The sequence below is a fragment of the Capra hircus genome, chromosome 20 (assembly GCF_001704415.2).
Source record: "Capra hircus breed San Clemente chromosome 20, ASM170441v1, whole genome shotgun sequence".
Lineage (NCBI taxonomy): Eukaryota > Metazoa > Chordata > Mammalia > Artiodactyla > Bovidae > Capra > Capra hircus.
Genome location: NC_030827.1, coordinates 64,196,881 through 64,220,859, shown reverse-complemented (window position 1 = coordinate 64,220,859; position 23,979 = coordinate 64,196,881). Strand labels below are relative to the sequence as shown.

Genomic DNA, 23,979 nt, shown 5'->3' with positions numbered 1-23,979 from the left:
ATGTAGGATTTTGGTGGTGTATGTAGGGGCTTGTGTTGAAGGTTCCTACTGTGCTTTCTTTCAAAGTGCAGAAATTCAAGTTTGATTTTGGCCAACAGTCACGGTATGGGTTGAGGGGAGAGAGGGAATCAAATTTAACAGAGAAAACACTGTAAGTTTTCTTGATTCAAATTAAGGAAGAAAACTTTGTGAACTTATGAAGCAGTTTTGACATTGACTTCAGACAAACAGTAGGCAATATTCTATGTGGTTCACTCCACTCACCATATCTGCCAAGCATCACCAGCCTCCATCTGATTTTCCTGTATCTATAAGAACTTGCCTGAAGAGGGACAGTAACAAGATCCTTTAATTTCTACAGGCATCCCACTGACATTCCTTCTACAGAACAAACTCTCAAGTATTTTTGGAAGATGTAAAATTAAGTGATGTCAGTTTCTGGAAGACTGGGCTCACCTAAATTCTGAACACACTGTGGCACCCCACTCTGGCACCACAGCCCCAGTGGGGGCAGAATTCATACCTGACGATGCTGTGCTTCTTGTTCTTTTCCTGAGATCAAAGAGGCATATGAGTGATTTTCTTTAAAGTACAGCCAATCAGTCCTCTGTTTTGAACAAACATCCAGATAAAATAACAAATCATCATCTGTAACAAGGCACTGGTGACTTTTTACAGGAAATTAAACTACCTGCACTTACTAACAAGGCTCTTTCTTAGTGATGATAGTTTGGGTCTTCTCGAATCCAGATTTTGCTTTCTAGCTTGTATTTATCTAACATGGGGACCATTTTAAACATCTAACATTTGGGCCATTTTTGGCATTAAGTTGCCAAAAAGCTGAGAAAGAACAGCATCATCTTTGAACGGCTGGCCTCAGATTTCTGACTGATATGGAAGAGGTGGAATGAATTTTGTTGCCCATCCAACATGTTCGTTTAAGAAATGTGATACAGTGATTTTCCATTTCAATTTTTCTCCTTTCAGGTGTTATGATATCTTTGACTAGCTACTGTTGTCATGTCAACAATGTGAAACAAGTTTGGTTGAATGAGAAATGGTATTGGGTAATGGGTAATAAGGGGCTTCCCAGGTGGTGCAGCGGTAAAGAATCTGCCTGGTAATGCAGGAGACGAGACACAAGAGATATAGGTTTGATCCCTGTGTCAGGAAGATCCACTGGAGAAGGAAATGGCAACCCACTCCAATATTCTTGCCTAGGAAATTACAAGGACAGAGAAGCCTGGCAGGCTATATAGTCCACAGGGTCATGAAGAGTCAGACACAACTGATCAACCAAGTGTGCATGCATGCATGCGCGCGCGCGCGCGCGCGCACACACACACACACACACACACACACGGTAATAAGCCTGAACGTTTTGTTTTTCTACGGCAGGACTAATACAATCTTTTAAAAATACTATATGAGACAGCTTTCATTGGGAATAGTACATTCATGTCAGGCTCTGATTTTGGTTTTGATAATGCTGTTAGACGTTTTGCAATGTGAACACATATTTTCAAAAGAGAAAAGGTCTCCATTCCTAATGGTTCTGAAACGTGTACTATATTTTTGATGATGCAATATATGACCCTTAAAAAACTCCCACTTTGATCCATCTGCTCCAAAAATATCTATAATGCATCTTTAACATAAATCCATAAAAAAGAGAATGGAATAGTCATTTTCATAACAATTTCTTGCCAATAGTCCAACTTTATATCTTGCTCATTACTTTTCAATTTCAAAAGAAAAGACAAGCAAGGATGAAAGCAATATATTATTTTGTGTTTTATCAGGTTATCAAAATAGATAAACAGAATGCACTGGTTCTGTATTTGTAGAGTTACAAAATATATTTAAATCAATTATTAATGACAATAGGAGAGAATAACAAATAAGTTCCACTATGGACGCTGGTCTCCGTATATAGTATTTTTCATGGCAATTTACTGTGAGATATTTGGCATTCTCTTTTGTACATTTCTCAGGCCAAAATGAATGTTACTCTGTGTTCTCCCACTTCACACCCATTGATCAGAGAAGCAGGGGGCTCAAAACGGCTTTCTAGTGTCCGACAGTACTTAAAAAGATAGGTGATCAGAGGCATTCAATCTTGGTAAAATTTTGTCAACATGAATCACCATGTCAACATAAATTACCACGAAATAAGAGACAGTAGAAGAAATGAATATGCTGGGCATAGCCAATGAGATCTCTGAACTCCATTTTGTATCAGCTTAAAAACAAGAGCAGAAAATCAGTTTGAATATGAGTAGATTTAATTTTGTTTGTTTTTAATCCCCTGCCTTCACAGACAATGATTATTGGAGTTGTGAGCTTTAAGTGCAGCCCTGCCCCGTGGAAAACATATGCTGGAGGCAGACTCGGTGCACGGCACTCACCACTGATACTTGTTGCCTCTGGATGGATGCCCCAGAGTCACCTTTTGAAAACAAAAAGACTGAATTCAGTGTAGTTATCACGAAGTGCCACACACAAGAAAATTCCACTGAAATATAAAAGACATCCTATGGCTAAAGAAAATTGATGACCTTGGGGCAAAGTCAATGCTGAAAGTGGTTTGACAGTGTTGGGGAAATATTCATGATTGATTCTGAAAGTGAGGAAAATGTCAAAAAGGAACATCAGGATATTTGTAAATGCAAACACCATCACCGTTGCACCTCCAATGTGCATTAAGGGAGTATTTACACAAAATGACTAACTGAGCACACACTTTGTACATTAAAAAAAAAAAAACTCCTTTGATTTGTAGTTACACTAACACATCCCCTGGGCTGAAAATTTGTCCCTAACTCTGAAGGCATCTGACTCACTTAACTCTCTAATTCTGAAGGACTACTGCGCGACTCTGACCACACAGGCTTTGATGCCCATGATTTCACCCTTTTGCAAATAAATGAGGAAGCAGAGGCACCATCACCTGCACTCTGGGCAGTTGATCCTGGAAGATGCAGGGATCAGACACAGGACTGTGTGAGATGATCACAGTCTCCACTGGGATCGTCCACAGCCCTGGGCTGCAAGGGACCAGAGTCCCTTCTTTGCAAGGCCACTTTCTCCCAAATTCACTTCCTTTCTCTTTGACATCACTCATGAGTCAAGGGGCCAGACCCCTGGCTCTCACTGACCCCGTGGGCTGACTGTCCCTGGGCACAGAGGCTTCTCCACGTGGAAGCCCTCACATCTGCTCACCGCTTACCCCTCTCGGTTCCTTTAGGCTCTCTGTCCACCCTCCACACACACAGGGAGCTATCTTTTCCCCAGGATTACTGCCAATTCTAGTCAGAATCGACAGGCTTAGGGACATGTCCCTGAAAGAGCAGGGACGTTCAGATCCCCTGGTAAGGTCCAGAGGCACCAGCACAGAAGCAGGCCTAGAGCAAGTGAGGCAACTGGGGAAGAAAAAACCCGAGTCCGGGGACCCTGGGTCTTCATGCAGCACAGCCTGATTCTGCGTCCCCAGAATTCACAGAGTCAAGGTCGTCCAGGGAGACAAATCCCTCAGTGTCATCAGAGCCATATTTTACAGAGCTACATAGCCACCTGCTATGCCATGAGCAGGGACCCTGGGGCAGTGCGGGTTGGTGTTAGGCAGTGATTAGTATAGAGAAACCACCCAACACTGGGAATCAGATTCCAAAGAATTTCTGTGTGAGACTGAAGCCTGGCTCCTAATGAGAACCAGCCAAACTTCAACTGTATCTAGAAGCAACCCTAGAAATTAAACTGTGATTAATGCCATTTGATGTTAGACTCAGAGAAATACAATTTAAAACTATTGGTTTCTATTTGTGCTGCCTGTTCCAGAAAGGAAAAAAAAAAAAAGACCAAAGGAAAGGCAGGAAGAATGAAAGAAAGAAAAAGAGAGAAAAAGAAAGGAAGGAGGTTGGATAATGAAGAAGTTACACAGAAATTTAAAATGTGACAAGTGTTGGCAGGAATCTCTACCATCCACCTTACAAAGAGCTGCTGCTGGAAGTCTCCAGAAGTGGGAGACTCTGCCATGAAAGCCGCCATGTGGGGGCTTAATGAAGGGTACAAAGGGGAGGCAGACACATGAGCAGTGGCCCTATGGTGATGGGAAAACAAAAGTTATTCCACGGCTGGTTAAAATTCTTAGATTATAGCTAAAACTATTCCAAAACCAACTCATATTCTGTTAAGTAAGAAGGAGGGATGGAGGCAGGAAGGGACGGGAGGGAAGGGGACAGAGAGGAGAGAGAGAGAGCAGAACAATTTTATTTCGAATAGAATGCCAGAGAACAAAAACAAATGAATTTCTTTGTGGTGATAATCATAAAGCTTTATGTAATCAACAACATGAAAAGTCTGTTGTGGGGGAGGGTGCTGTCCTTAGTGTGTGAGACTGATTAACGACCAACTTTGAAGTCATTTAGAGAAAATTTCCCATCAAGTCCAGTGATGCTTTTTCTTTGAAATGTCAGTGTTGTCTGTGCTAGGGGAAAGAGAATGATCTTGTAAGCTTAGGAAACACTGTGGGAGCTGGAATTCACAAAACCACTAAATGTGCTACCCGATGTGGACACCTGTCTTCCCGGACAGTGATGAAACAGGGTGAAGCGACCGAGGAAAACACAGCCCAGGGACAATCAGAAAACCAAGTGTGGACTTCAGACAGAGCAATCTCACACAGCATTCAAGGGAACACGGGAGATACAGCATGGACTCCCCACTGGAAAGACCCAGAACATCATTCATTTGAAATCTATCAGACCTCCCAGAGCCCAACTGCAATTTAGATTTTATTTTATTTTAGTAGAGCTGTTTCAGAAAATTTGGGTACATGAGAATGTTTTGAACTCAACAACATTCATTACTAAGCATAAAAATTTTGAATTTCTTTAGATAGGATAGGGTGAATCCACGTATGCTAAAACATACATGTGTCCCTCGATGCCCATACTGTAGATTTTCACAGATCTGAAGGTTCATTGATCAATAAGAACATGTTTTTAATGTCCATCCAGGCCTTTATCATGACACCCAGAGGCATCCAATGGATAGTTTCAATCTTCTTGTTACTTTCAAAAATTATTCAACCAACTGCCATATATTATGTATTTTTCTTTTGTGAGTAATTTAACCTGTTTTTTTTTTTCCTTCTGGGGACCACACTGAACAGTATCATAACTCTGAAATGCTTATGAATGATTGAAGCTCAGAACACTGGGACCAGTGAAAGCCTTAACTTCCAGATACCCTGATTTCTCAGGGTACTTCTTCTGAAATGTTGTTGCCCCCATGCAGGGAGAGATGGGAGTAGGTGGGTGGGAAGGCAGCACTGAGATAAAAAAAACAAAAGGCACCCAAGCTAAACACCACCTCCTGACCTGACCTGGAGGCAGCAAATGACAGCTTGGAACTTGGGGAGCACTTCAATAAGCACAGCAACAAGCTGCAGAAAGCCAGCTTTACACATTATTAATGCTCTTAGTAGGGGCTGATGGCCATACGTTAGTTCTATCAGGGAGATGGAAAATAGAAAGTTGCTTTTCATTAGATGTCAGTTCATCCAATGCCTTCTGTAGCATGGAAAATTAAAAAAAAAAGTTGTTTTCAATTATATTTCAGTTCTTTACATACTTTCTTCATTGGCCTCATGAATGTTCAAAATTTTTCTTTGCAGAGAGAGGGCAGGTGCAGAATCTATTATACAAATGCTGAACAAGTGGTTATTTTACAGAGTGGTTCTTCAGAATGTTACCACGGCCCAGACAGCCAGGCTCTCTTGACTGTGGCAGAGCTCCCTGAACTGCCATGAAATCCACAAGTCAGAATAAGATGAGCTTCATGGCGAGCTGCAGAACACAGTCACCCTTCATCCCGCCTGTCCCTCCGTTCTTTACACTCACTTCGCCTGGGAACAACACAGCAATGGCAGCAGGCTGAGGGTGGAGACCTCACATCGCATACCTGCACCTCCGCACGTGCAAGCCAGGCTGAATCCCCAGGCGTCCTCAGGTGAGAAGCGTTCCAAGTCCAAACACACACAGTACCATCCAGAATGAGAAGATGGAGAGCACCACAATGGTGAGTCCTTGTATGGCCACACTGATATTCTCCATTTTATCAATACTATAAAGCAGGTGGAGGTGGGGAGGCTCTCATATAAAGTGCCTGCTTTCTTGAATTAAATCACCATTAAGATGTATGCTCAGAGTCAAGAAGATTGTTCATATTTCTAAGGACTGCTTCCAATGTGGGTGGTACAGTTACGAAAAAGCTCAAAAAAAGCAAACAACTTATTCAAAAAGTGGACTGAACACAATAAAAACGAAACAAAACTGCACACCATGGCTCATTAAAGACAATCATCAAGAATTGCAGACCAGATTTTCACGGTCATGTTTAGATTTTTGTTGCTTTTGAGAATGTTTCTCTTCGGCAGCAATGGGACACTAGTGGCTTGAAATGCACTTGAGATGTATCCACACTCCATTTCTGAAGGCTTGGAGACATGGGCAGTCAGGGAGCACAGGCCTTAAGGAACGGGGGGAATTACAAGAAGCCAAAAATAGAAGAGCTCTTAGTACTCATCATAGTTATTGAGATCTGTAAAGTAGGCGTTAGAATAGGTCTTCCCGGTGAGATGTGGGTTGAAGTATTTGTTTCTTTCCTCTAGGATCAAGTTGTTTTTGTTAAATGCCTGTAAAATATAAGATAGAAGATTTACGAGTACTCAGTAAGCAGTATTTCAGAAAGAGAATATAACAGGAGACGATTATAGTTGACCCTGGAACAACACAGGTGTTAGGGGCACTGACCCTCCTCGAAGCTGAAAATCTGAATATAAGTTATAGTCAACCCTCCATACGTGTGGTTCTTCCCTGTCTGAGGTCTGCCTGGATCCACAGTGCTGCATCCTGGATTCAACTAACCTCCTATCGGGGAGTACGGTAGTATTTAATATTAAAAAAAAATCTGCAAATAAGTGGACCCAAGGAGTGCAATGTTGTTAAAAACCTGCTGTATGTATATTGGAGCTCTCCCCTAAGCCTTCATTATTTTAAAATGTCTTTTCTCACTTACACGCTTCTGCACATCATTTGTCTTGTTGAGGACTTGCCTCATAACCAGAATGAGGTCGCTGGGTTTTTCAGTCCAGATTATTTTTGAGCTTTACTCAGAAAGTCTACTTTTGAACTTTAGTCTGAAAATTTCCAAGAGTTAGAACACCTAAATTGAAACCTCCAGGAAACCTGAGACTCTAGTGATTTCAAATTCATGAGCACTTTGAGTATTACCACTTACAACTGAGTAGCTGTATAAGCAGCTTTTGGATTGTCATGGTACATTGATAAAAGATTTTGAAGGAACATATTTACATAAACGCATGAGATTCTTAATTTCTCATTTTCTACACTTGTGGGGAAGTGACTGTGATGGTGGCGGTTTCTACAGCAGCCATTTCTGACATAAAAGCTCTTTCTCACTAAGAGAACAGTTACCCCTACTTTGGGGCCTCCCTGGTGGTTCAGATGGTAAAGAATCTGCCTGCAATGCAGGAGACCCAGGTTCAATCCCTGGGTCAGGAAGATCCCCTGAAGAAGCGAAATGCTTACCACTCCAGTATTCTTGCCTGAAGAATCCCATGGACAGAGGGGCCTGGTTGGCTGCAGTCCATGGAGTTGCAAACAGTCAGACACGACTGAGCAATTTTCACTTCACTTCACATAACCTGTACTTTTGTTGAACTATCCTAAGTAGAGGGTAAATTATGAGAGGCTCAAAATAAAAGATGTTAGGTAGGTGGCAGAGCCCAAATGTAGGATTTATCTGGCCAAGGAGTCAGAAGAAAATTCTAGAAAGACTCATTAGAGTCTGGACAGTGGTACTTTGCCTTCAGAGCAGCAAGATTTCAGATTAAGTGGCTCCTGGATCTTCAGTGAGAACAGGAGCCCAGCTAAATGATTTCCAGATGCTTGAAGCGACTGATCACAGGTGAGCCGATGGGCTGGGGTCACATTGAGAAGGGCTCCCTTCTTGGGTACTGGAGGATTCTCCTTGAAGATTCTTGCTCATGGGAACACATGTTCCTCCTCATTCTCTGGGGGCTTGGTTCTGAGAAGGTGTGTGGGGTGTGCTGATGGCTGCTGGACCCAGCTCTGTCTCTATGCATGTGGGGGCCCCATGGTGGTGAGAGAAACGAGAGAGGACCCTGCAGATCCTGGGACATAAGAGCCTCCAACTAGCTGAAGCTGTAAGGGCTGAAGAAACTCCGTTTTCCACATGGGAAGGAAACTGGATTTTGAATGAAACCATCATAGCAGAGAGAGGGCATCAACATACTCCCTAAGGAATATTAAGGGGAACCATGAACTTCATAGGAATATAAAAATTCAGGTAGCATAATGAAATGATGGCATTTGCAGCAACGTGGATGGACCCAGACATGCTCATACTAAGTGAAGTAAGCCCAACAAAGACAAATGTCATATGATATCAGTTATATGTGGAATCTAAAGAATAATACAAATGAATTTATTTACAAAATTAGAAGTATGGGATTAATAGATACATACCATCATACACAAACTAAACAACAAGGATTTACTGTGCAGCCCAGGGAAATATATTCACTATCTTGTGAAAGCAAAGTGAAAAGTGAAAGCAAAGTCACTTAATCATTTTCAACTCTGAAACCCCATGGACTGTAGCCTGTGAGGTTCCTCCGTCCATTGAATTTTCCAGGCAAGAGTACTGGAGTGGGTTGCCGTTTCCTTCTCCAGGGGATCTTCCCGACCCAGGGATTGAACCCGGGTCTCCAGTACTGCAGGCAGACGCTTTACCGTCTGAGCAACCAGGGAAGCAGCAGAGGGGAAACATATTCCATATCTTGTAATAATCTATAACGGGAAAGAATTAGAAGCCATATATACATATAACAGAATCACTTTGCTGTACACCTGAAATTAACACAACATTGCTAATCAACTGTCTTTCAATATGTCAAATAAAAATTAACGGAAAAAATAAGAGACGTCATTCACCTTGCCCCCTACCCGTGACCTACATCACCACCACCGGGCTTTGCTAACAGCCCCCAGGATAACACCTGCGTCCTTGGCACACCTGGCCCCAGCAGTGGCTGCCGATCCCTACCTTGATGGCCTCCACCGAGTCATACTTGTCCAGTTTGTTAATGTGGTTGGTTATGCTGGTGTTGAGAGGGGCAGGCGCGACGGGGTGGATGACGGTGGCGTCGTGGGATTGTTGCTGGTACCGCTGGCAGTAAGTGTAGACGAGCAGCGTGAGAAGGCAGCCTAGGATGGAGCTGCTGAGCCCCACGGCAATCATGTGGAACAAGTTGAACTCTAAGGAGACAAGAGCCACAGTGAGGCTGCTGGGAAAGGGACACGCTCCTCCCCAGCACGGTGGGCTCAGAGGAAAAGAGAAGGAAGCGAGGGGGAAGCACCACATTCCTTCCAAAACTCAGGAAATCATCGGACCCTCCTTTAAAGTGTCCCAGGGATGTCCCTGGTGGTTTGGCACTTAAAACTCTGCCTTCTAAGGGAGGCAGTGTGGGTTTGATCCCTAGTCAGGGAGCTAAGATCCTACGTGCTTTGTTGCAAAACAAAAAACAAACAAACAAACAAAACCAGAAACAAGATATAGAACAGAAACAGTACCATAACAAATTCAATAAAGCCTTTCTTTTTAAAGAAAATCTTTAAAATATAAAATGTCACTGCCACCAAAACACATCTCCGCATTGAGCAGTGTAGTTTATGTCAATGCTTTTATGGATTATAACCAGTCTTTTGGACGTCCCCACACACCCCCGCAGAGACATTTTCTTTTCTTTAAAGGCTTGAACAAGAAAGTCCTTCTGTCTCAAGTGCAGCATGATCTGTGGTCTCTGGGGTTCCTAGGGAACACGTTTTCCATGTTCCTGAAGGGACTGAGGGCCCCTGCACACAGCCTGTCTGTGTCCCGGGAATAAAGCAAGGATGCATCTCAGTGCTTCCCATCCCCGCTCACCTGCGAGCCTGACTACTTCCCCTCTCCTTTATCGCTTCATATTGTTTAAAAATGTGCTCTGACTGCATCATTCTTATGTTTCCACTACATTTTTGGGATATGAATATGCACATATTGTATAACATTAGAAAGGGCATAAGGGTAGATAAGAATAAGTCTTTTTTTTTTTTTTAATTTCCAAGTGGAAACGACTGTCACCATCTTCTGTACTATGTTTTGGAGACGCAAGGCACACTCACATGCTGTGGGTGCATGTTGTAAATGTTACCTGGGGTACCTTTTTTTTCACTCACATTGTATTTTGGAGATCTTACAAGTAAAATGCTTTACTCCAAAGAAACAAAGGATTTGTGTCAAAGAAATATGATCTTTTAATGGTCATGAAATTACCCTCTTTTATACAGCACTTTTTTCCTACTTAATAGCATTTTCAAGTTATTCTGAGTTATAAATACAAAATATTGAAAAAATGAACCGATAGGGCCTTATGTCTCTAATATAGGATTGGTTTGAGTGGTATCAAAGTGTCATAGCAAGGCCTCTTAATGTCTGAGAAAGAACAACAAAAGAAAAAATGAGATATTCACTGTGTGTTGGTAAAACACCCAACAATCAAAATTTTAAGCCTTTTAGGAAATAAAGATGCCATCTGAGCTGTGCCCGTGAAGCTGAAATTACTGAAATTCAGGTAAAGCAAACTATGACCTCAATGCTTTTCCACTGTCTTGGCAATGTATAGCTAACCAGGTGCCTGAGGGTTACTGGCCTTATGTCTCCATTGCACAGGGCACATGTGAGGATCTGGCTTTTCTCCCAGATGTCCCCTCCATGCATCACCAGACGCCAAGTATCACTCTTGCTCTCTGTCACCTGTCCACTCTGCACTCAAATGGGACCCCTGTAGATGCCTGCTGGGTACCACTGTGGATGCTGGGTGGGAAGACGGAGTCACGTGGGGAGGTCCCCAGGGAGAGGAGACCTGCGAGTCTGTTCCCTGTACCCAGCAGGCCCTGGATACTCGTTCCTTAATCACCTGGGCTCCTTCCCAAGGACTCTGAGGGCTGCCTTTGCCTCATCTGGGATCCACAGCACAGGTGGAGCATCCCTCACCCATCTGTAAACCCTCTAAGCTTCTCCCTCTAAGCTGCGCCCCTTCGCTCCTCCTGGACACCACGTTCTGGGGCTCTGGGGCCCTGGGAGCCGGATTTGCACCCTGAGGTGGATGAAGATGGTGCAGAAGGGCAGCCTCCTGCTCTGTCCTCTGGGAGCCTTAACCAATGTACTCCCACTCACGCTGAAACTCTACACTGATGATTCCTAGCAGAGGCCTCCAGTGCCTTCAGCACCTGGGGCTAGATAATCCAGGAGGATGTTACTAGAACATTCCACAGTACCACCCATTCCCTGACATCTACCTCAGCTTTTCACGTCCTGATCATTTGGTCACCGATTTCACAAAGTGAAAGGGATCAATAAATCTGTGGCTTTTCCTGATTTTGTCTAAAGCCTTTAGGGCTGAATCTGGGACAGTAGAATAAAGTATGTAAGGGCCATTCTACCAGCAACCACTAGTAGAACCACTTCTACTCTAACCCTAAAGCTGCCCTCAAGGTAAGCAAGCGTGGATTCCACACTTGTTGTCATTTCTCAATGCTTTAGCCATTTAGACCCTCCAGGGTCAAGGCCATGTGGGGATAAAAGTACTTCTGCTGCCTATATTTTCCTCTAATAGTTTCAGAGCGTCCAGTCTTACATTTATGTCTTCAATCCATTTTGAGTTCGTTTTTGTGTAGGTGTTAGGGAGTGTTCTAATTTCATTATTTTACGTGTGGCTGTCCAGTTTTCCCAGCACCACTCACTGAAGAGACTGTCTTTTCTCCATGGTATATCCTTGTCTCCTCTGTTACAGATTAGGTTACTGTAGAAGCATGTGTTTCTCTCTGGGTTTTCTATCCTAATCCATTGATCCATAGTTTTGTTTTTGTGCCAGTACCATACTGTACTGATTACTGTAGCTTTGTAATATAGCCTGAAGTCAGGGTGCCTGATTCCTCCAGCTCTGTTTTTCTTTCTCAAACTTGCTTTGGCTATTTGGGGTCTTTTGTGTTTTCATATAAATTGTCAAAAGAATTTGGTTATGTGAAAAATGCCATTAGTAATTTGATAGGGATTTCACTGAATCTGTAGTTTCCTTTAGGAAACAATAGTCATTTTCACAATATTGATTTTTCCAATTTAAGAACATGGTACATCTCTCCATCTGTTTCTGCCGTCTTTTTGTCTTTCTCCAGTGTCTTAGTTTTCTGAGTATGGACCTTTTGCCTTCTTATGTACATTTATTCCTAGGTATTTTATTCTTTATATTCAGCAAAGCTGACTTTCAAGGATAAGGAGACTAATCTGTTGTCTCAGTGCCACAACTTGGAGAACACTGCTCACAAGAGCCCTTCCTGTGGGAATATTCAGAGAACGAGACCAAAGCAACAGGCAAGACATAGACAAGGGGCTGGAAGTGAACCCTGAATATGCAGCTGCTTGTAAACAAAGCCAATGAGGGTAAAAGGGGAGCATGCAAGGTGCAGCTGCTCTGGGTTCTGATGGTGCGGACAGAGCACAGCTGCAGATACTGCGCTTTTCACACTTGGAAGGTTGGTGGGGACTCTGTCTAGCAAGTCCGTTGGCACCATTTTTCCAGCAGCATTTGCTCACTACGTGCCTCTGTGTCACATTTTACCAATTTTTGCAATAGTTCAAACTTTTTTTTCATTACTGTTATAATCTGTTATGGTAATCTGTGATCAGTGATCTCTGATGTTACTATTGCAAAAAATTATGACTTGCCAAAGGCTCAGATGATGGTTAGCTTTTTCTTTTTTGGGCAATAAAGTACTTTTAAATTTATAAAAGTATTTCTGCTGTAGTAGTAATGTATTATATTATAATGTGGGGAAGATGTATGACTCTCTCCATATGCAGATACTTTGTCATCAGTCACGTGAATCATTCCTGTAGGTGCCTGGGGAAGGCTGGGCCAGCTGACATCGCTAGGATGATTGCATAGTCTCTGTGTCTCATGCAACTAAAAATAGTCTCAAAGTCGGAACCTTTCAACAGGCCTACATTTTTTTCTGCGTAAGTGAAAAATTGTTTCTATTAATTCTCTTGAATCTGCTTAGTGCGGCACTTCACTTTGAATACGCTTTTGCTGTTATTTTTGTTCAGTAAATCTAGAATAGAGACCAACTACCCAGTGGGCTCAACTGGCCGATTTTCTGGTAAAGTTGGACTGATTCTTCAATAAGCTGAAAAAAGTTATCTGTGAAGTCCCCTCAACATCCTCAAAACTCCTTGCTAGGTTATCTTTTTTACTTGTCACCGCTACAATTAGCCCCATCTGACCTCTCACCCTCAGGACTTCCCTGGGGGCTCAGACTGTAAAGAATTGGCCTGTAATGCAGGAGACTCGGATTCAATCCCTGGGTCAGGAAGATCCCTTGGAGAAGGGAATGGTATCTCCCCCCAGTATTCTTGCCTGGGAAATCCCATGGTCAGAGGAGCCTGGAGGGCTGCAGTCCACAGAGTCACAAAGAGTCAGACACGACTGACCAGCTGAGCACGCCCGCACCCATGACCACTTACCCACCTGCTCTGCTGTGCCAGTGTCAGCAGCCTAAGACCAAGACAATGAGTTCTGAAGACTGTGATTAAAGTTTCTATGACTGAATCAATAGCACCTCGAGGTTTGATTTGGTGCAGCATATGGCGGAACTGGCTCAAACACACAACTGCTGACTCTTAGGATGGAAGTAGGCCTTCTGTCCCTCCTAGCTCGGTTGTTAAAGAATCTGCTTGCAATGCAGGAGACCCAGGTTCGATTCCTGGGTTGGGAAGATCCCCTGGAGAAGGAAATGGCAACCCACTCCAGTATTCTTGCCTGGAGAATCGCATGGACAGAGGAGCCTGGCAGGCTACAGTCCACGGGTCGCAAGAGTCAGACACAACTGAGCGACTCAGGAGAGAAAGAGAACAGGGCCTTCTGTGCCATGTCCTCCTGGATGTTCAAGGTCTTGGCAGGACTCACATATCTTACCCTGAGAAGGCCGGCTGAGGAAAGTGGCTTGTGAATTTGTGTTACACCTGGAGGGTCAGTCATGCTGCAGAAGAATCAGCTGGCTGCACCCAGGTTCTGACTTGAAATCCCTCAAGACAGGGACACTCTGCCACTCTGGGGACCCTGGGTGTTGTCTGAGAGTGTTGCCTGGACAGAGATGCTGTGGCTGCAGACCCCAGACACCCTCTGCTGGGACACTCAGCACCAGGACTCTTTTCCTGGGGTGATTGTTGTTTAGTTGCTAAGTCACGTCTGACTCTTTGTGACCGCACAGACTGTAGCCCACCAGGCGCCTCTGCCCATGAAATTTCTCAGGCAAGAATGTCGGAGTGCGTTGCCAATTCCTTCTTTAGGAGATCTTCCTGACTCAGGGATTGAACTGACACCTTCTGCATTGGCAGGCAGATTCTTTATCACTGAGCCATCTTAGAAACCCAAGGTGCTCCAGGCTTAACACTCACAATGGGATCCCACTGTCTGGATCTAGACCCAGCTCCACTTTGACTTCCCGTGAACCTCTTCTCTCTGACTTTCTGTTTATAAAATGCAGATAAAAGCTGTGGCTGCTACCCCTTCTCTACAATTCCCAAACCACAGTCTCTGAACACTGATTTTTCACCACTCATCTGGCAGCGAAGCCCGACCTGACCCAACCCGACCATTTGTTGCAGAAGCGACCATAAATGCCAGGAGGGGCATTCATTAGCTGCTTCTCTTCACCCACATTCAGTGGCAAGGTCTTTAAAGAGACTGGTTAATATGGAGTGTGGTCCCCAGATCCTCAGGGGTGCCGTACTGTATATGCCCAGTATCAGCCGTCTATACCCTGAAAAAAGCTGACTTCCGAATTCTTCTCTATTGTCAAGGGTTTTACAGAAAGAACTGTGGGCTGCAGCACCCACAGGAACAAACTTTGCGGGGATGAAATAGGATACCTCCTGTCATCTGATACAGTGTTGAGCACACAGTGACTGATCCAAAAATACTAAAGTGCCAATAATTTTTCCGTGAACCAACCCACATTCATCTTGCAGCTGGATCCCAAGGTGTGTGCGTGCTCAGTCACTTCAGTCATGTTTGACTCTTTGCAACTCTATGGACCATAGCCCTCCAGGCTCCTCTGTCCATGGGATTCTCCAGGCAAGAATACTGGAGTGGGTTGCCATGCCCCCTCCAGGGAATCTTCCCGACCTAGGGATTGAACCCCAGTCTCCTGTGTCTCCTGCATTACAAGAGGATTCTCTACCGCTGAGCCACCGGGGAAGCCCAGATCCCAAGGTAGTGGTTGCTCGTCTGTGAACTCAGAGAACTGACCCACGTCAGACACCAGACATCACCCTTCTCGGGCACAAGGCTCTCCTGGGATATGTCATTTCTTTCCAGATGATTTGGAGCTATTAGAGTTCCCACAGTACGCACCCCTCACAAAACTGGAACAGAGTGGGTGCTCAGTAAACACGACTGAACAAATGGATTAACAGATGGCCAAGCACACAGAGTGTAACAGATAGTGAACTCTTTATCAGTGTAGTTAATAACACAAGTATATCCCCAAAACACACCTCTGAAAATCCAGCTTCTTTCTGAGTGTGAGAGACCAAAGACCTTTGACCTGAGCTGTCTGGGACTCCCAGCTGGAACAGATTACGCTCGGAATGGTCAACACCGACACACAGGGAAGACACTGGTCTTGTGTTTGGGTACTGGCTCCCCACAACAGCTGGACAACGGCTGGACTCTGATCGATGGATGGACAGCCCCTCCCGTCCAGACAGTATAGAACTAGATGGGAAAGTCCAAAAGCATCCTGGATTTGACCCAGGGAATGCGATTTCTGTCATTCAGGGTTGCTGGAAGTTTGAAAAATATCTCTAGAGATGTAAGCCTAACCTTTCACCCAAAATAAAACTGTATCGTTTTATTGCATCAGCCCTTTGGAGATTTGAGGCTGGCTGCCATGGATTTACACTATAAATATAAACAAAATGGTTGAATTCTGTTTTACTCATGGGAAATCTAACTGTAGCTAATACCAAGATCACTGGATCATAAAGCTTACATCCACCAAAAACACCTGAGGGGCTTATTAAAACACAGAGCCGGACCCCTCTCAGTGACGTTCTGATTCTGTAGATTGAGAGGGGCCTGAAAACCTGCATTTCTATCAAGTTCCCATGTGATACTGATGATGCTGATCTAAGGACCCAGTGTAAAAATCACTGATGCAGACATCAAATATGGACTCCTTTGCATTTTTACTGCCAAAATAAAATGTGTTTAGATCGAGGAGTTCCTCTAATCTATTTTTATTCGTCAATGGCAGAAACATCACATGAAACATATGAGATTAGAAAGGACTGGAAAATATCAGAAATGAACTAGGAATTAATTAAAAAGCAGAACTCACCCCCACACCTTTTCTCTTCTATGCTGCTGGATCTGGCCACAGACACTTCTGGAAAAAGATTCAATCACCATGTATGAAGGGAAGGAAGATCACATTAATGATTCATTTACAAAGTGTCTAATGATTTTGAGTTTTACGTGAGTCAATGCTTCCAAAAGCCTAATCAATTGTTTTTTAAAAGCACATTTATTTGTTTGTTTTAGCCAACCTGAGATGCATCTGGTCAAGGTCATCTTGATTGCAAAGGGGTGAGATTAATTATAGCAATGAGAAAATACTATGGTCTCCCAGACTGAAATCAGGGCACTTGTTGCAAAACAAGGGTGCAGTTTGTGCAGATTTTCGCTGTGGAACACTGCAGTGTTTGCCTCCCGGGTTTCTGCCTCGGATCTTTTGTCTCATCAAAACCAGTGTTGTCACATTCCCTAGGGAGGAGACCATTCCACTAGAGCTCAAAGGAAATTGCCTCAACAAATAATTTCCCTACTCATAGGTCATTCATGCTGTTTTTCATGCTTATGTGAAACCCACAGGTAGGATGCCAATAAAAGGAGAGATCCACCTAAATGTTTTAACTCCCAAGGATACACACCATTTCAGGAGTCCAGAAATGCTCCTGATTTTTCATTCAACAGCAAGAATTAAAAACATGTCTATGGTTGAAAAGGAAACAATAATCAACACTCCTGCAGTTCTAGACAGTGGAAGATTGAAGTGCCTTAGGAGGCCTAAGCTAACTTTCTCTAAAACATGACCACTTTTTCCTTTAGTGGAGGAGAACAAGGTATTCTTGATTGCAACCTTTTAAGAGGTTACTCTATGCTTTTGGTCCATGTCAGAGTCCTAAGGCACATGGTAGGAATATGTGAAATATTTTGTAAGTACCTAGACCATGCCTTTTGGTTGGTTGTTTAGATGGCATCACTGACGCAATGGACATGAACTTGGGTGAACTCTGGGAGATGGTGGAGGACAGGGGGTCCCAGCGTACTCTGGTCCCTGGGGTCGCAAAGAATCAGACACAATTTAGTGACTGAACAACAGGTGGTGCCTGTGTGAGCATGTGATGGGTGATAAGCTATCACTATTAACCAAACATTGATTTCACATGGAAAGGACTGTAGCCGTAGGGCTAGCCAACCTCTCCTCTAAGACGAGAACAAGGATGGGTTTCCATTTTCCCAAATATCCTAAGATTACATGAAAAGAACGGTCCTCTTTTCTCTGTGCAAACAACTTTGCACAGCATTACCAAAGCATTTAATATTTTTAAAAAACAATCTATTTTCATTTTTTGAACAAACTATCTGACTGTGTTATAGTCAATAAATTGTAGAAGATACTGTGCTTAAAAAATCTTAAAACTCAGGGCCTACATTCAAGTCTCCAACTGCATTACTTACAAACCCACGCATGTGTGCATGCCTGCTAAGTTGCCTCCGTTTTGTCTCTTTGTGCCCCTAAGGACCCTAAGGAGCCCACCGTGCTCCTCTATCCACAGGATTCTCCAGGCAAGAATAGTGAAGTGGGATGCCATGCCCTCCTCCAGGGAAACCTGTATCTATATCTATATATCTATCTACATCTGTATCTATGTCTCCACCTGCATCTGTGTCTACACCTGTATCTCTGTCTGTATCTATGACATGCCCTCCAGAGGACCTTCCAGGTCCAGGGATTAATTAGCATCTCTTATGGCTCCTGCATCGGCAGGGGGGTTCTTTACCACTTTTTATGTCTCCTGCCCTGGCAAGCAGGTTCTTTACCACTAGCACCGCCTGGGAAGTCCCATCTATGTCTACACCCTATATCTATACATACATCTGTATCTTACATCCAACACTCACATCTGTATGTCTACTCTATATGCATGCATCTGCACCTAGACCTGTATCCATATCTATGTCTACACCTGTATCCATATCTACATCTACACCTACCTCCATATCTGTCTACACCTATATCTACGTGTGTGTGCATGATACATCACTTCAGCTGTGTCCTACTCTTTGCAACCCTGTGGACTGTAGCCCGCCAGGCTCCTCTGTCCATGGGATTCTCTAGGCAAGAAAAGTGGAGTGAGCTGCCATGCCCTCCTCCAGGGGATCTTCCCGACCCAGGGGTGGAACCTGCACCTCTTCTATCTCTTGCATTGGCAGGTGGGTTCTTTACCACTAGCACCACCCGGGAACTCCCACAAATTCATAATCATGTTGAAACCATAAGAACTGATTGAATGATCTCTTGTTTTACCAAACAGAACCTCAAAGAACAGCTAAAACTCCCACCCATGAATCATTTCCTCTTGAAACATTAGAAGTGATTTTGTTCACACTAATAAGTATCTCTGCCCCCTTACCTGGAATGAAGTTGGAATCAAAAACGCAGGGCCGGCTCTCCGTGGTGTTTCCCGAACACTGGCTGCCCACGGGGAACAGAAGGACGCACTGGCGGACACGGACCTGGACTCCAGCCATGTCACACTCAGACCACTCTGACCACTCAGACCAGCTCTCTGCAGGGGCCCGAGGAGACGAGATGCGGCAACAAGACCATTAAAATCCACCAACCTGGAAGCCTGGCAGCTTACTGACATTGAGTTTGCATATGATATTTATAGTTTTCAAATAAGATAGACTCATATCTCATGACCAAGTCCAGTAAACAAAACACACAGGAGTATGAATCAAAGAACTCATATACCTTTGATTAGAAATAATCTGCTTAGAGTACACTTTCTAAAACACACATTATTTTAATGCTCTAAAGTTATAGTGTTAGACACTATCCTACAGGATCATTCACACTCACATACTTCCCTGGAAAATTTCTACAGCTCTCAGCACCCAGGCAAGAGAAATGACATTAATGAGAAAGTCTTGGCTGCTGAAGGGGGTTCAAGCTACTACACATATTAATATTTTTTTTCTGTTATGAAAACAGCCCTGCAGAGTCAGTACACCACTGGCAGGCTGTCCTTGAGGTACAATTCATTCTATCCCGTGTTTACTGTGCCTGAAGAACCAAAGATCCAAGAACAAGTCTGGGTCAAGGTCAAAAGATGAGCCAGCTAAGGTCACTTTACCCCAGAGGAGGAGATTCACTAGGATATGTTAAATTCATCCGGGTACACAGATGTGTGAAAAGAGAGGATTAATACACATTTTAAGGGAAGAGTTTTAAAAACATGAACTCTCAATAATATTTCTGAAATATTAATAATATAAAAATATTGTTAGTACACATTTTGTTTTTTTCTTCCTTTTTTCTACACACTTTGCTTTTTTCTTCCTTTTTAAATGTAAGCACGCTCTTTGCAGTTCAGGGAAAATCTGGAAACCGAACTTGTGTTTTGATTGATTGTAAAGGGTACAGTATTTCCTGAGAAATGTGTAAAGTAACTGCTTTTGGACTGACTGAGGATACGGTTTCTAAACACTTCTCAATATACAAGAAACCTGCAAGGAAAATCTTCCGGAGCTAGTTAAACACACACACACACACACATATACACGTGTTAGAGTGTTTCAAAGTTTAAGTCAGATTCAGAAGAGAGTGTCTCATTTTCACTCCAAGTGGTCCCTGTATGTCAGAAAACTGAACTATTCTTGGATGGGGAAGGCTGCTACAGGGTATCCACTGGGCACTGGGGCCACCCAGGCTTGGAGCCCAGAACCCACGCCCATGGTCCTGAGGGGATTCCCATGAAGCCACTCCATAAAGGCTCTCTGATTCCCACCCTGATTCTCAGCAACAAAATGTCAGTTCCATTCCCTGCCTGCCCGCTCACTCGGTCATGTACGACTCTTTGTGACCTTACGGACTGTGGCCTGCCAGGCTCCTCTGTCCATGGGATTTCCCAGGCAAGAATATTCGAGTGGGTGCCATTTCCTTCTCCAGGGGATCTTCCCGACCCAGGGATCGATCCCGCATCTCCTGCACTGGCAGGTGGATTCTTTACCGCTGAGCCAGAGGGGAAGCCCCTCAGTACCCATTACCATCTTAAATATTGTAAGAATGCTGGTCACCACCAGTTTCTGTTGCCAGTTCTGCAACCATGGCATGGTGAGAATAATTCCACTGTATTAATAGAACAACGTGTTATGAAGTCACCTCACCGGCAACACTGCGGCGTTGCTGTGCTCCCTTCTTTCAGTCTTACTGAGACACGCTTTGTCAGTTTCACCATTCCTCCATCAAAGCGAAAAGTGAACGTGAAAGTCGCTTAGTCGTGTCTGACTCTTTGCGACCCCATGGACTGTAGAGCCCATGGAATTCTCCAGGCCAGAATACTGGAGTGGGTAGGCTTTCCCTTCTCCAGGGGATCTTTCCAACCCAGGGATCTAACCCAGGTCTCCTGCACTGCAGGCAGATTCTTGCTGAGCCACAAGGGAAGCCCAAGAAAACTGGAGTGGGACTTAGCAGCAGCAGCAGCAGCAGCCTATCCCTTCTCCAGTGGATCTCCTGCATTGCGGGCAGAGTCTTTACCAAGGGGAAGGCCGAAATCGCCCTGTCCTCTGTGCGGGGACGGGAGGGGCTGCTTACCGGGGCAGGGCTGCGTGTTGCAGAGTGCCTCCTCCGTGTGCAGTCCCAGGCAGATGTCACCTCCGTAGGCGGGGGCTGGGTTTGTGCACGAGCGGGTCCTCATGTAGTGTCCCCCTCCACACGTCGCCGAGCACGTGGACCAGGAGGACCAGCAAGACCACATGCCATCCACTGGGAAGGGGCACAAAATCATAGCACTTCTGAAACCCATATCTGACCGAGCTCGTGGGGCTACCCAGGGTCTGCACCACAGGAACACGTCGGTCGCACCATGGACCATCACAGGAGGGCATATGGGGTCTTCCACATTCCTCCCCATGCTTCCTCAGTTCCTCTCAATTCTTCCAGGAAATATTTTTAAGCATGTAACACGCAAGTGCAAGGGTGATCGAGGAACGCACGTATGTCAGTAGAATGAAATCCGGTCTATGGGGCTGACCAAAAACCTGGTTCTGTAGCTGTTCAGGTGAAGCTCCAGCTACTGCTCACTGCTGCCAACAACACAGGACAGAACCAAAGTCTTAGGCTCCCTTTGTGTTCCTTGCAGTTTACTGAACAAAGTGTGGACTTCAGGATTTCACGGACAGAGAAGCAATAAGTGTTCTTCACACACCACAGGTGCCTAATATATGTTATAGACAGAACACTGTTGTTATTTAGTCGCTAAGTCATGTCTGACTCTTGTTATTTAGTGGCTAAGTCATGTCGGACCCCATGGACTGTAGCCCGCCAGGCTCCTCTGTCCATGGGATTTCCCAGGCAAGAATACTGGAGTGGGTTGCCATTTCTTTCTCTGGGGATCTTCTCAACCCAGGGATCAAAGCCACATCTCCTGGACTGGCAGGTGGATTACCCCTGAGCCACCAAGGAAGCCCATAATGAGAAAACTCGTTTTAAAATAAAATACGGTGCCCCTTTGTGGACCCAAGAGGACGGAAGAGGAGTAAGTTCATAGACAGGAAAGAGTCCTAGATGAGGCAAAAATAGCCCATAACCGGCTGAGCAGCTCAGTGAGCAAAGCTCTGAGCTCTTCCAATCCCTCCGTGTTGTGTTAGGAATTTTCTAGGAGGTGGGAGAGAGAATTAGCATTTGCCCCACTTAGCCCCTGAACTTGTACCCTCCCAACTGGAAAGTGAAGAGGGCCACTCTGAATGTTTTCACAGCCCTCTAGGGAATCTGGGCTTTCGAAAGAGCTATCGCAATACAACAAGGTTATGTATACACAGTGCTGGTTCGACCAGCACATCCACAAAAATAAAAGCAGCCACTAGGTCACGCTGATGGGATGTGTCTGAGATGGACCCCAGCCTAGCACCCGAGGGCCAGGGCAGCACCCAAGAACCTGCAGGAGTCTGCACATTCTGCCGACGGCAGCCAGGGCTCATGTCTGGAGTCTGGGGAGGTGGCGTGGGCGAGGGGTCCTGACTTTCCTGGCCTCTCTTTAGAGCACAGATGCTAATCTAATCAGGTTGCCCCTCGGGTTCCCTCTTGGCCCCCCGGGGAAAGAGGAGCCCTTCAACTCTCCACGCTGGGGCTGTGGGAAAGACATGACCTTTCCCAGCCCCTCAGCATGGCTCAGCCAAGAAAGCTGGGTAGTTTGGAGGGAAGAGTCTCCTGAGGCTGGGGAAATTTAGGCAGAGAGAGTCTAGGAAGTGCAGAGTAGCGGGAGGAGCAGGAACGCGACTGGGAGTCCCCACCACAAAGCTGGGGACTGTATATTAAGTTTAATGTACATGTTTATCCACCCACCCAACTATCCGCCCACCATCCTCTCATCATCCATCATCATCCGCCCACAATTCACTCATCATCCATCCATCTGTCCATCTAACAGATGCTCCCTAAGTACGGCTGTAAGCAAGTTCTTTGCTTAAGGAATTCAGGAAATTGTTTTCTTAACCAACTGAAAAAGATGCTACAGATGCAGGCTTCTGTGCCTTTAAAAACCCTGTGCACCATACTTAGAGTGACCCCTTATTCCCCGCCCCTGCTTGTCTATATAGCCAACTCGCATCTGGCCCTGAGGACTCAGCCCAGGGGCCGCCTGCTCGGTACAGCCGCCCCGATTGCAGCTCAATGGGTCCCTGGCTGATACAGCCACTGCATTTTGTCATCAACCAAACAGCTGGTGACCCTACGAGGTTGCCATTGTTCACAGGATGCCTCCTCATTAAATTCTTAAGTTCCTTTCCAACCTGGACCAGGTCACTGAGTCTTTTTCTGTGCTCTGCTGTGCTTAGTCCCTCAGTCGTGCCCAACTCTTTGCAACCCCAAGGGATGTAGCCTGCCAGGTTCTTCTGTCCATGGGGATTTTCCAGGCAAGAATACTGGAGTGGGTTGCCACGCTCTCCTCCAGGGGATCGACCCACGGATGGCACTGAGGTCTCCCACATTGCAGGTGGATTCTTTACTGTCTGAGCCACCAGAGAAGCCCAAGAAGACTGGAGTGGGTAGCCTATCCTTCCTCCAGGGATCTTCCCAACCCACGGGTCAAATCCAGGTCTCCTGCATTGCAGGGGGATTCTTTACCAGTTGAGCTAGCAGGGAAGCCCGAGTCTTTTTATATTCAGTAAATAATGCACAGTGGGTTATCCAAAATGTTTGCTGAAGAACTGAATGAATTAAAAAAAGGAAGATCAAGTAACAAATGGCTTATTTTCTCATTCTTCAACAACCATCACTGGAGCTATTTGGAGCGTGTGCCAGACTCACTGGGAGCTGAGGGCATGGTCAGGAGTGAGACGGTCACCCTCCTCGGGTGGTCACTCTGAAAAAGTCGAAGGCAGGATACAAAACCAGAGCCCAGCGCACAGGATGGCCATGCAGCGTGGGGTTAAATGAAAGCTGCTCTGACGTGGGAAGGCCAGAGGAAGCTCTCTGGTGA

General features: G+C 44.9%; 1 protein-coding gene across 3 annotated transcripts in view; it reads right to left on the bottom strand.

Annotated features, from left to right (window-relative positions):
• The window catches only part of SEMA5A (semaphorin 5A), a 555,951-nt gene continuing 533,805 nt past the window's right edge, over positions 1,834 to 23,979 (bottom strand). For all 3 annotated transcript variants that reach the window (XM_018065613.1, XM_018065612.1, XM_018065614.1), the window contains 5 exons: positions 21,096 to 21,266; positions 18,910 to 19,065; positions 16,551 to 16,598; positions 9,154 to 9,365; positions 1,834 to 6,697 (listed from right to left, as the gene is read on the bottom strand). In XM_018065613.1, the coding sequence (XP_017921102.1) occupies positions 6,578 to 6,697; positions 9,154 to 9,365; positions 16,551 to 16,598; positions 18,910 to 19,065; positions 21,096 to 21,266 (707 nt within the window). In that variant the 3' untranslated portion in view covers positions 1,834 to 6,577. The remainder of the gene's footprint in view (positions 6,698 to 9,153; positions 9,366 to 16,550; positions 16,599 to 18,909; positions 19,066 to 21,095; positions 21,267 to 23,979) is intronic.